A 12,094-nucleotide genomic window follows, 5' to 3' on the forward strand; every position below is an offset into this window, starting at 1 on the left:
AAAACACACCATGCGGTCATGACATGGACACATCCACATTGATTTGGGAGTGAGCACGGCCTGACTTCCCATTACCCAGCTTGCCCATTACTTTCTGTACAACTACCACACATCTGCCCCAGAGCCTAATGCCAAATGTGTACACAACACAAGTATGCATAAACACGAACCACACATAAACATGTGCATATACACACATGACATGAATGTATAGACACACACAAAGACATACACATACAGTACATGCGAGATGCGATGAAAAGTCACAAATCAGATCCGAACCTCAGATGGATGATCATCACCACGGACAGCGCCGTATTTTTCAGACAAAAGAGCCAAAGAAGATCGTACTTTTAATGGGACCCATCACCCATCACGTTTCCTGGTGTTGATTGTCAGCAAAACCGTTTCATATTTGATATAAAGCTTTATCTACGAGAATTCTCCTAAGTTGGCATACAACTGTTGTAGAGTGAAAGTACGAGATTTCTCGTGGTTGACATATAGAAAGAATTTAATTATTGGTGAAAAGTTTCAAAACATTATTATATTTTATTATTTTAGTGAAAGAAATAGTTTAACTAATATACAGTATTTTTTAATTATTTAAAAAATGCTTCCATGCTTCTCGATTATTCGATCAATTGGAGAAAAGAAATCGTTAGAATTAATCGATGAGAAAATAATGGACAGTTACAGCCTCACACACACATACACACAGTGTTGAGCCTTACGGTGAAGATGCGACGCCCGGTGCGGTCAAAGGTGACACAGTACACAGACGAGAGGTGTCCCAGAATCCTCTTGTGCATCTTCATGTGCTGGTAGACGGCTGTGGGTAGCAGCTGGCGAAGGCGATATGAACCGTTCAACCGACGCCCATGGCCCGTCTCCACTGGACAGGACAAAGCACACAGAGACACACAGATGAAGAATTAACTGTATTCCTGGTCTAGGGATGTTTCTGTTGTAATGCACAAAATAAAATCATGGAAAAATGGATTTTATGCCAACTGCCGGCGATGAACTGTGCCAACCAGAATAGCGGTTTCCATCAGACACAGACCTAAGTGGGGGCTGAGCCTCAGCTATTATTTATCACTCCCAGTAACTTGTGATTCTTTCACCCAGTTCATTACTCCGCTCAATCACACTATCCAAGGCTCTAAAGAATACACAAATGGTACTTTCTGTCCAACCTTGTTTAACCACTTTCAACCTGGTGTTCCTATTTTGGGCATGTCATAATAGGCAAAGATTTTCAGTGGCCTACAAGCTCACAACGCCACATTGTGAGATTGTAGATTTGCTATTGTCGCTATTTGACGTGAGACAAATTATAGGCCGCTCATAATATATGCTACGTTTCTTTTAGGATTGGACGATGTCTACTCAACAACATCACAATGTGTACAATAAATACATACATGTGCCAGAGGAGAGTTGGGACAACATTTTTGGAGGGTAGTAAATTATCTAAAAACTTAAAAAGTTTAAGAAATCAAACCTAATAATCAGGCTAGAATATTGTAACAGCAATGTAATTATGTTGTAGTAATCACAGTACGTTTGATAGAAAATTATTTGAAGTAAAATCCAAAGGCATGCATAAAGGCTGCTCATGCTGAATGGACTAGGCACCAAGAGATACTTTCCAGTTCCACTTTGCTGGTCATTTATTTTTTGTAGTTTTATGACAAATAGCCTAACGACTCAGAATTGATCTTTTGCATCTATTATTTTATTTTAATGATGGACATAATATGATATACAACTGTGTGAGGGACTAATTAATTTCATACTTTTACATACAAATATAATACCATCTGTCCAAATTGATAGTCAACAGAACGGATACACCATCAACCAATCAATTATCATCAATGGAAGATGACATCGTCCATTGAGCCAACTCTACTCTTGATTTGGTAAAGGTTGCTTTTCTCCTGTAAGGCAGGAGTTGTCCAAGCTGTTTTTTCTTACCGATGTTGGGTGGACTACCGTAGATGACTGGCGGCTCTGGGGGTCGACCACAGTGCAGTGCGGCCAATGCTGTTCCCTTCCACACGACATGCTTGCAGCCTGAAGGGAAGACACACACACACACACACACACACACACACACACACAAGTAAACACACACGATATGGTAAACGAAATACACACAGAAACTGTAGGACTCCAACGTTCAATTATTTTCTCGAAGGTTATTCTAACAAAAAAAAAAATCTCCAATTAATCAAATCAGCATGTTCTTTTCTTCATATATTATAAAAGCATGTACAGTATGTATCATTGAATCAATTAACCACTTATTAGCCCTATTTCATACTTTGTCCAAACAAAGTATCAATTAATCGATTATTTTATTACATCATTAATTATCTTTTTAAATAATCGATGAAATCGATTAGTTTGATTCACTGTTAGCACCCTTATAGACTCACTCTTGTTTGTGCGTAGCAGGCTCTGCCTGCCAGCCCCCAGCAGGCTGTGGACTCCAGGCACACTGGCAGGCACCTCTACCTCCAACAGAGGACAGACTCTGGCACACACCTGCAGCAGGTGGTCTGGACCGATGTGCCTGTGTAACTTCACCTGAACACACACACACACACACACACACACACACAAATTGACTTTGCTGAAATTAGTTCAGAATAATTAATGAACATGAACTACTAGCCAAACGCTGGTGAATCTTTGGCTGTGCGTGTCGTGACCAAACATTTCTAAAGGGGTGGAAAAACATAAATTATAGATTTTATAAAACGTTCTGCTGAACTACAAGCTCACAATGCGTCACAACGCAACCCGTTGTAAGCTTGTAGTCTGCTTTTAATTTAAAATAAATTTTAAAATCTAATCTACCATAAGTTTTTTAAATTGTTTATAGTTTATTGTTTATACAATATCTGACAAAAATATTGGTAATCAATAGTCTATGACTCTCCAAAATCAGGATCAGCTAAACAATGTGCCAACAGTCAGGCTCCAATAACATTATAATAAAATGTTTAATTTGTATAGCACATTTCAAGGTTGTAGCTTAACATGTCAAGGCAGGAGATGAATTACACCAGCAATCAAGGTTACGATGTTGCAAATAAGCATTTCACAGTAGAAGTGGAAAAGGTTATTAATTGTTTGAATAAAACATAAAAGATTATGCATGGTCACAACATGTCTGCTAGAACAGACGAATAAGATAAGACCAGAGAAATACCTGCAAGTACAATATGACTTTATAACAGTTGAAGCAAAAATAGCAGATCTACAATCTCACAATGTGTCGACGCGTAGTGAGGTTTTAGATTGATTATTTAATTTAATTGTTTAGCAAAACGTCGTGAAATCTACGTTTTTCAAGTGGATTCGAATTTATTTTGTCACTTTAACAAAAATATTGGTAATAATAAATGAATCGGTAGCGTAGTCTAGGACTTTCCAACCAAAATCGGGCTCGGTAACTCGGTATAGACCCAAGAATCTGGCAAATAACAGTGGAGACAGCTGAGCTCAGAGAAACACCAGGGAAAGGCCCGCAGGTCCAAGCTTGACATTACAGCCATGTGAAGTGCTGCATCTGCCCTACACAGAAACAACACAATGCCAGCGTGTGCCTTCTCTCACTATGCCACCGATATGCCCCGGCGTGGCCTACTTACAGAGTAACACAAGATGCTACACAAACACCAGAATAACAATACTGTACCGACACTGTACCAGCCATGATATGTTTGAAAGCAGCACAGCAAGCAATATATATCACCGCTATGATATGAACTAAATATCCATTAAGAAACATGATCTTATAGTGTATTTCATGCAGATTATGCTAATGGTGGGGGGGGGGGGGGCCGACATCATTCGATATGCATCTAATTTAAAAGTCTGATTTAGTGTCAACTGTCAAATGAGACAATTATCTTCACATCTCACACACGCACATACACACACACACACATACACCCTTCCTTTAATCTGTGCATTGAACACTCGAACTCAATTACACGTATGCAGTGACAGTCTCTCATTCTCGCGCACGCACGCGCACACACACACACACACACACACACACACACATAATTAATGACCCCTTAATTGCTTTGAACATCATGGCGGTTTCAGAATTTCAGATACGTGATCAGTTTGTATAATAAGCTGTGTGTGTGCAGCGTGGACTGGACAGTCATGTCAGCGCGTAGAGGCAAGGCAAGCCCACATTCCACACACCCCCTTCGAGAGCAACACGCGGGTTTAGTGAGCGCACGCACGCACACAGGAATGTGCAATCAGAATTTGGTCTTACACTTGATTTTGTGAGAAAGAAATCTATACAGTAACACAACCAGACGCTATAAAACCCTACGGCACATGGTCCCATATTGAGTCACCTCACCAATCCTGCGTTTTTAATTATCGCATTAGGCGACATTTCACGTGTTTATCATAATTTAGTCGAAATCAATATTTCTCAATGTTCACATCATTAATCAGCTATACGTGTGTAACACTGGGTTACAATTACTCATCACCACAGATATGTTGAATTATGGCCAATCATTTAAAATGAATAATTAATTATAGATAATAATCAGTATTAACGTTGGTATAATGAGGTCATAATATCATCTGGTAAGTGGTAATGTGGTGTAAATAGTATACTTCACGAAAAAATATAAATATTGTGTTGTTCTCTAATAGTCTGTGTCTATTTTACCCTTAAAATGCAAGCAACAAATATCAGGCTAAATATAGCCTATATATTATTATTTTTTAAATAAGCCTACTTGCATAAATAAATCACGTTAATGAGCGTCGTCGTAGTGTCTATCGTTGAAGTCAACGTTGCCCTACCAAAAGCAGTCCTCCTTCCCCCTGTAACACCCTCCTCCTACAAAGCCCTGCACGATCAGTCAAATAACAACCGTGCTGCTGCTGCTGCTCACTGCTTCTTCAAAAATACGACGAGTTCCTTTTGTCTACAACAACAATTAATCAGAGTCAGACAACGTCGCATTTTAATATAGACGGCGGACGGGCGGTGGAATTATCGGCAGAGACACGAGGCTACGGCCGCGTCACTGCGAGCTAAAGGCGGGGGGAGGAACCGGAGAGCAGCGGCGAGACTCGAGAGAACCAGGGAGGGGGAGAACACACACGGATAGACACTGTCAATAATGTGCCAGATGATGAACGTATAGATTACACATTCCTGGTCGGGATCCGTTGGTCAATCTCACATTCAAGGTTGGGGATAGGCTGCCATGCGATGTCAGAGCAGGGGAGAAAATCGGGCAGAAGGGGACTTGTGAAAATAAAGTAGGGCATAGGTCAATATATATATTTTTAAATCACTGTAAAAAATACAACTTCCAAAACGCGCCGTTAAAGAATATGGACGCACTATCAAAAGAGTTGATTGGCTATAAATAAATATTTAACCAAACGTTGATTAATTCCGTCCACGCCCCCATGCGTAAACGCCGCGCAGACGTGGCCGAGCTCGTTTGTTTACATGACAATTAGCACGCAAATTAATTAAGTAATCATGCACGATGTGACTTCAAAACGTTACCTCGCATCTAGGCGTAAAGTGAAGTCGGCAACCTAAACACACTTCTCAAAAAAAAACACCACTTAAAAAAAGACAACTCCACTCCATCCAGCCATCCGTAAAACTTCTCCTACACCAAATGTCGGTTGAAACGCTTTAATAATATACTGTTTATATTCCTTCTCCATCCAACAGAAAGTGGTGTTTTTAGTCTTCCCCTGGTGTTTTTCACCCACACACACACATTAGGGAGGACAAGAGCGCCTCCATATCTCGCTGGATGTGTCGCAGGGAGTCCCTCCTCCCCCTCCGTTCACTTAAAACACCACAACACTCATGACGTACCAACATTTTTCACACACACACATTTTCCAACAACTATTAAAACCTTTTTTGACACGCGTGTCACCAAACTTGTACACAAACAGCCGGGGGACCCCGACCCCATGGGTTCCCACCCAGATGGCCCCCTGGTGCGCGTCCCCACCAAAGTAGTTTAGACTCTTTTTTTTCTCCTCTCTCTCTCCACCTGATTTAAAAATTGCGGGAAATTCAATTTTTATTTTGCTCTCTAAAAACTTTTCTCTAGTTATAGTGCTGCCTTACCAAATTTTCGTAGGTCCCAGGGTGTTCCTCCCCTGTCCAGTCCACCCTTTTGGGCAGCAGCTAAAATGGAGAAAAAAAAATGTAATGACGACCATCAGTCGGTCCACTGATGTACAATGCCATGTTTTAAAACATTATTTGTTTGTGAAAAAATTAGTGAAAAGCAATCTCTCAAAGTACAGTGCGGGAGAGACACTGCTCTCATACTGCTGACTACTTACCTCCTTCTCCTCCACCTCCCTTATCAGGGTCTGCGAAACGAGATAAAAAAAAACACAAAAATTACACGGCCGGACAATTTAGGACATATTCCACATTACCCCAAAAATATCAAAAACACAAACCTGGGCTGCGATCTGACACGGTCCAGCTTGTAGAAATCGGGCGATTAGGAAGTACAGTTCTGGGGTTGGGAGAGAAGAGAGAGGACGGTCGGTGAGAGAGGACACCGAGCAGATTGGTGGGGGGCATTTTAAAAACATTATTCCTTGCGGTTTACTCACCAGAAGTCAACTGCGCGATGTATTTACTGTCTGAAGCCATGTTTAGTGGTGGTGTATTCGGGGAGTTGCTGGGCTAGCGCCACTGAGCCAGCAGCCAGCCTAGTGTGTGTGTGTGGAGCGGGTCTAGTCTAGGTGGCTGCCCTGTAGCTGTCACTGTTTATCCACCAGGAAGAGAGAGAGAGAACCTCCATTCAGCTCCGCTCACAAAGCAGTCCCGGCCTGCATAACGTCTCCCTCCGCGCCAACGACAACTAGTACCCTAGTAAAACCACCCCCAACAACAACAAATACTCATCATATACGCAAACGGTGTGACTTATTTGTGTTGGTAGGTACAAACGAGCGCTGGCGTGGATTGCGTTTGAGCGGTTGAAGCTAGTCGATATATTATTTTTCGTACCACCCCCGCTCCCTCCCCTCCCCCCTGCAAAGAAAAAAAAGCGCAAGCCTTCTGCGCAAGAATACGAAGTGGTGTGTTTTTAACGCTGCACACACGCACAGTGCACACGCACAGAAAGGAGAAGAGGGGAGGTAGAAATGGCAACACAAGGAGAGAGAAAAACATGTTGTGGAATAGAAAGGGCTGTTAGATTGCAGCGAGACGATCGCTGTTATTAAGTATAAAAGTGCTAGCCCTGTTGTTGATGCACATGTTTAATTTCGCTGCGTATCGATGCAATGATGCAACCTTTTCTGTCTTTCTTTCTTTCTTTCTTTAACGTTAGATATATGTTAGAATATGTCTCTTGTTTGAGAGAGAGAGGGAGATTACGATCGATTATTAAAAGGTTGTATTGACTGTTTTAAGAATTTGGAAGGGTGCGATAGAGCTCCGTGTTCTTCTCGACGTTGTGGATTATTATCATGTCGTTATTGTGTAACAAGATGTCTAACTAACACACCCACTCGTGGAGTCGTTCGGTGGGGAAGTCGACGTCCATTTCTCTTCCCAATAGCAGTAAAATGGGGGAAGGGTTGGAGAACAGGGGAATGCAGCTTAATGAATGAAACCTCGTGAGTTGTTACAGGAATCCGCATTTAATGTCACTGATATCCTTGGCTTATAAGATAGATAGACAATCAAGAAAATTATATACATCACCCATTTCCTGTCTGATCCACTTTGAAAGAGTTGTGAATAGCCTATATAATAATAAACATGATTTCCCCCCTTTTATTTAATGGATTCTGTAACATTTATTTATATGATCACAAAATGGTTCACAATAGAATACAACAATCTTATAGGTTCAGTGTATTGAAATAGCACACTTACAAACCATATGATATAACCTTGTAGGCCTACAACAAATGTAACCTCTATATCCATTACCTTGTCTTGTGAAGCAAGTCATCAATAATAGCCAGGTAGTAACAATTAATATAAATTATTAATATTATCATTATCTCACCATTCTTTCTTGGAACATCCTGTGATGTCAATGTGTTAAACAATCAAGTAGGGCATATTTCATTCTGTCTGCTTATTCATACATTGTAAAATGTGAATAACTTTGTATCTTAATATCAGATAAATAGTCAAAGAAATCGATGCTCAGTCATGTAAGGCTTAACCACTAAAAATCTGTACAAAACAAAATGTTGTACAGTTGACCGGAATGCTCCAGGGCTCTATAGAATGTTCTACCTCAACAGCAAATGTCTTTGGAAAAAATCACACCCGTGGGAAGTGAGGGGCGCTCTTGTTGTCGTACATCATCAAATAAAAAGTGAATATATACTTCTTCATGAATTAATTTGTTAACTTATGTTATTATCTCTTAACCATGATACGATGTTTATAAAAACTCATCTTTTCACCATGATCATGTAAGATGACAACTGAATTTGTGATGGCGCTATATATACCGTATATATATATATAAGCCCCAAGCTGAATTAAAACAGTTGCACTGTATTTAGAAAAGCTGGTTTGCTCAAACACATTACCTAAATTCTCCATTCATTGTCAATGGCATTTAATGTTTGTGATAGGACAGAATAGCCGATTTGCTCGTCCACAAATGACGTAAATTCTCCTTTCATTGTCAATGGCAAATGTGACACGTGTTGGGACGAAAAACGCACCCCTAAAAAATAATCTGTAAACTCACAAACGTGAGCTTGTACTATATCTGCTATGAGGGGTCGATTACACAATACAGCTAGAATTGAATTGGTTAATGTATGCAGATATACAAAGTAAGTCCACCTACGACGGTAGTATACTATAGGTACCTGATACCCATAGGATTTATCCCAACTGCTGAGCCGATGGTAGAGACACAACTTCCTCCATGATTTTTCAATTTAGGTATTTCAAGCACATTGTGACTTATAAGGTGAATGGAAGGTTGGAATAAATTGCACAAATTAAAAATATATATATTCCAAAGACCGGCTAGTAAGGGTCCTGGAAGATGCCATGCTACATGAATTGTTAAATAAATATTGGGCTCCGCATGCAGGGTCAAATATAATTGTGCCCACCGCCCTTGTGTCACTGACGCCATGTATGAGTGTCCAAAAGGTCCTGTTATTCAGTGACAAAGTCACCTATTATCTCCCTCTTATGATGTTCGAAAGATGAAAAAGTAATATTACAATGGGAGTTTACATTTTCAGCATTTGACCACTGCAGAGTGACTTATGATGACGTGTATTTATTATACATATTTGGCAGTGTCACAAACAAGCCATACAACGTTGCAAGGAGCAGAGGTCCACTGCCATGGGGTTACTGAGGGGCCGAGGAGTATATGCATGCAACCAATAGCTTATTTTATGTTATGTGAGATATTTATGATCAGATTGGTATAATGGTATTTGATAAACACTGTAACACTGTAAATGGTCCATTTGATATAATTCTGCATTGTATTGTAGGCCTATTAGTTAAATGGACAATTAAAATGGAATAATTCCATGCAGTGCACCCACCTACAGCCATAATACCCTGATGTGTCATTGTTCATTGTGTCATTGTTCACACTCATGCATGTCTGTCATGCATGAGTGTATACGTACTGTATCTATGTAAAAAAATAAATGGGTATGTTTTTTCTGTACAACAGCTGTACCAACCACTCACCTTGGCTTTAATAATAATAATAATAATAATAAACACTTTACATATAGAGCAGAAAATCGACAGAGATCCCACCCAGAGCAAGCAATATTGCGACAGTGGTAACGAAAAACTCCCCCTTAGGAAGAAACCCGACCCGAACCTGACACGTTGTTGATTGATTGAAATATTTTTTTGCAGAATTACAGTACATTTCAAGCACAACTCAATACAAAGACTGTTAACTGTGAGTGGACGACACAATAAAGCATGTCCACCTTGTTCAATTCATCAAAACATTTAGAGACATACAAATAGACACTTCTATATAGCCACAGGAATTCATCATAGAGGAGGTAAAAAAGGATGGGAAAAAGGGGTGGAGGGGGGGATTTAGATTTTACGGGGGCCAGTTTCGAATTGCAGCCGTCCGTAGGTGCCCTTTGAGAGCGGTTTTGAAGGAGTCAAGGGATTTGCATGTCTTAATGACTGTTGGTAGGACGTTCCACATTTTGGTGGCATAGGAGCGAAACAAATTGAGTCCCTTGTTTGTGCCGAATCTGGTTGCACATGATTTGTTGCATGTGTTGTGGGTGTGGACTTCGTTAACATTAAGGAAGTATTTAGACAGGTACATGCATGGGTATCTTGGTGGTGTATCGAATCTTGTGGACCAGACCCATTGTCGTCAACCCTAAGCCATTCCAGCCTGTCAAAGTGGGCAGGGGTGAGGTGGGTTCGGGGGGTGAGGCCAAGTAGGAGCCTGACCAGTTTGTTTTGGGAAGTCCGGAGCCTTGTGAGCCTTTGAGGTGCTGTGGTACCAAGAGGTGCATGCATAGTTGAAGAAACCTTGTAGCCTACAAGGGCTGCTGTTAGGGTCTTCAAGGTGTTTTTGTTGAACAGTGAGGAGATCCTGTAAAGTAAAGGAATCTTGTTCTTTGGTTGACTTTTTTGATTACGTTGGTGGCCATTTTATGTAATTTTATGTTGTTATACAGATAAAAAAAAATCTTTCTTTAAAAAAAAGTAATCTGTTAATCTGTATTCTAGTATCCACAATACAGATTTTTCTGGAGGAAAGTTACATACAGGTTTATATTTGATGCACAAGCTGGCGCCCAGGACGGAACCACTGCTGTGCACTGGGTATCTTCCATTTAGCAAATTAATTAACATTATTTTTAATCCAGTATAGACCTTCCTTGTCAGTGGAATTGCGTTGCTAGGGAACAGTTTGGGTCCAAGTTTATTTCCTGTCAGCTACTGCAACAGAAATAAACTTGGACCCATTTAGAATGTTTGTGCTGTCAAGTGTGAAAAGGTCTAATGGAGTCCACACATTGCCACAGATTGAATGTCTTTACCACGTCGTACATGTGTTCATGCTTAAACCGGCTATGTTTTAGGTTTTTTCTTTTGTATTTTTGGACTGACACTCCTTACAAATGGTTCTGTAAATAGGCAGGCGGAGGTACAATTGTACAATCTCTGAGTTATCTATAAATTAGCCTCGGTTTAGATTTAACTACGTTTGTAGACTGGATGTGCTCGAATTAAGCTTTTGTTAAAAGAGAGTAGTCCCACACAATATCTTCACTTTAATGCAATTTCATTGATACAATAATCTTCATCAGGCATCTGGTGCCTCAAGTGTTCCTATCTGTCCAGAGAAGCTTGAACACTTTATCAGTAGAGGTAGTTATTTTTTAAGGCTGGAAAAGAGGAAATATCCACACACTGAAAAATGATCTCCCAATAGTTAACCACTTGAACCCCAGCAGCATCCAAAGGGGAACATTATAGGACATACACAAGCTCATAATGCGATGTGTTGTGAGCTTGTAGATTGTGGAAAAAAGTGATTAAGTGGTTAATACAAGAAGAAGAAAACTACACCACTAACTACATCCCACGTTCATCCATAGAAATGGAAGGATCGTCTTTAGTTTCTAATGCTTCATGGTCCTGGAATCAGCTCCAGAATGACATTAAACTGGAGCATTTAATCCTTTTGAACAGTTTTTGAAAGTTTACTAGGGACTTTTAAGGTCTGCCGTTGTTTTACTCGAGTTCGTACTCATGTTTTGCTCTGCTTAGTGTGGTTATTGCATTTTATGTTGTGATCGCTGCTTGATTGCTTTCTAGCCCAGGCTCCTTGAAAAAGAGCTCTATCTCAATGGGCCTTGACCTGGTTAACCACATGAACCCAGCTGCGTGTGGTCAGATGGATGGACCACGTGCATTTTCAGAGCATGTTTATTTTGATGATCAATCAGTTGATTGTGTTTCATAGGAGTATGTCCATCCCAAATAAAAAAATAAACATAACATCTACACTACAGCAATCAATGGAACTAA

The 12,094-nt window shown here is 40.3% G+C and overlaps 1 protein-coding gene across 2 annotated transcripts in view; it reads right to left on the reverse strand.

Annotated features, from left to right (window-relative positions):
* phip (PHIP subunit of CUL4-Ring ligase complex) overlaps window positions 1–6,956 on the reverse strand; it is a 74,965-nt gene extending 68,009 nt beyond the window's left edge. For both annotated transcript variants that reach the window (XM_083791124.1, XM_083791123.1), the window contains exons 1-7: window positions 6,670–6,956; window positions 6,511–6,569; window positions 6,388–6,417; window positions 6,167–6,226; window positions 2,448–2,598; window positions 1,984–2,082; window positions 735–895 (exon numbers count right to left, since the gene is read on the reverse strand). In XM_083791124.1, coding sequence (XP_083647250.1) covers window positions 735–895; window positions 1,984–2,082; window positions 2,448–2,598; window positions 6,167–6,226; window positions 6,388–6,417; window positions 6,511–6,569; window positions 6,670–6,709 — 600 coding nt within the window. In that variant the 5' untranslated portion in view covers window positions 6,710–6,956. The remainder of the gene's footprint in view (window positions 1–734; window positions 896–1,983; window positions 2,083–2,447; window positions 2,599–6,166; window positions 6,227–6,387; window positions 6,418–6,510; window positions 6,570–6,669) is intronic.
* Between the last annotated feature and the right edge of the window lie 5,138 nt (window positions 6,957–12,094).

The sequence above is a fragment of the Protomyctophum parallelum genome (assembly GCF_964188405.1).
Source record: "Protomyctophum parallelum genome assembly, chromosome: 19".
In the NCBI taxonomy this organism is placed as follows: Eukaryota; Metazoa; Chordata; class Actinopteri; order Myctophiformes; family Myctophidae; genus Protomyctophum; species Protomyctophum parallelum.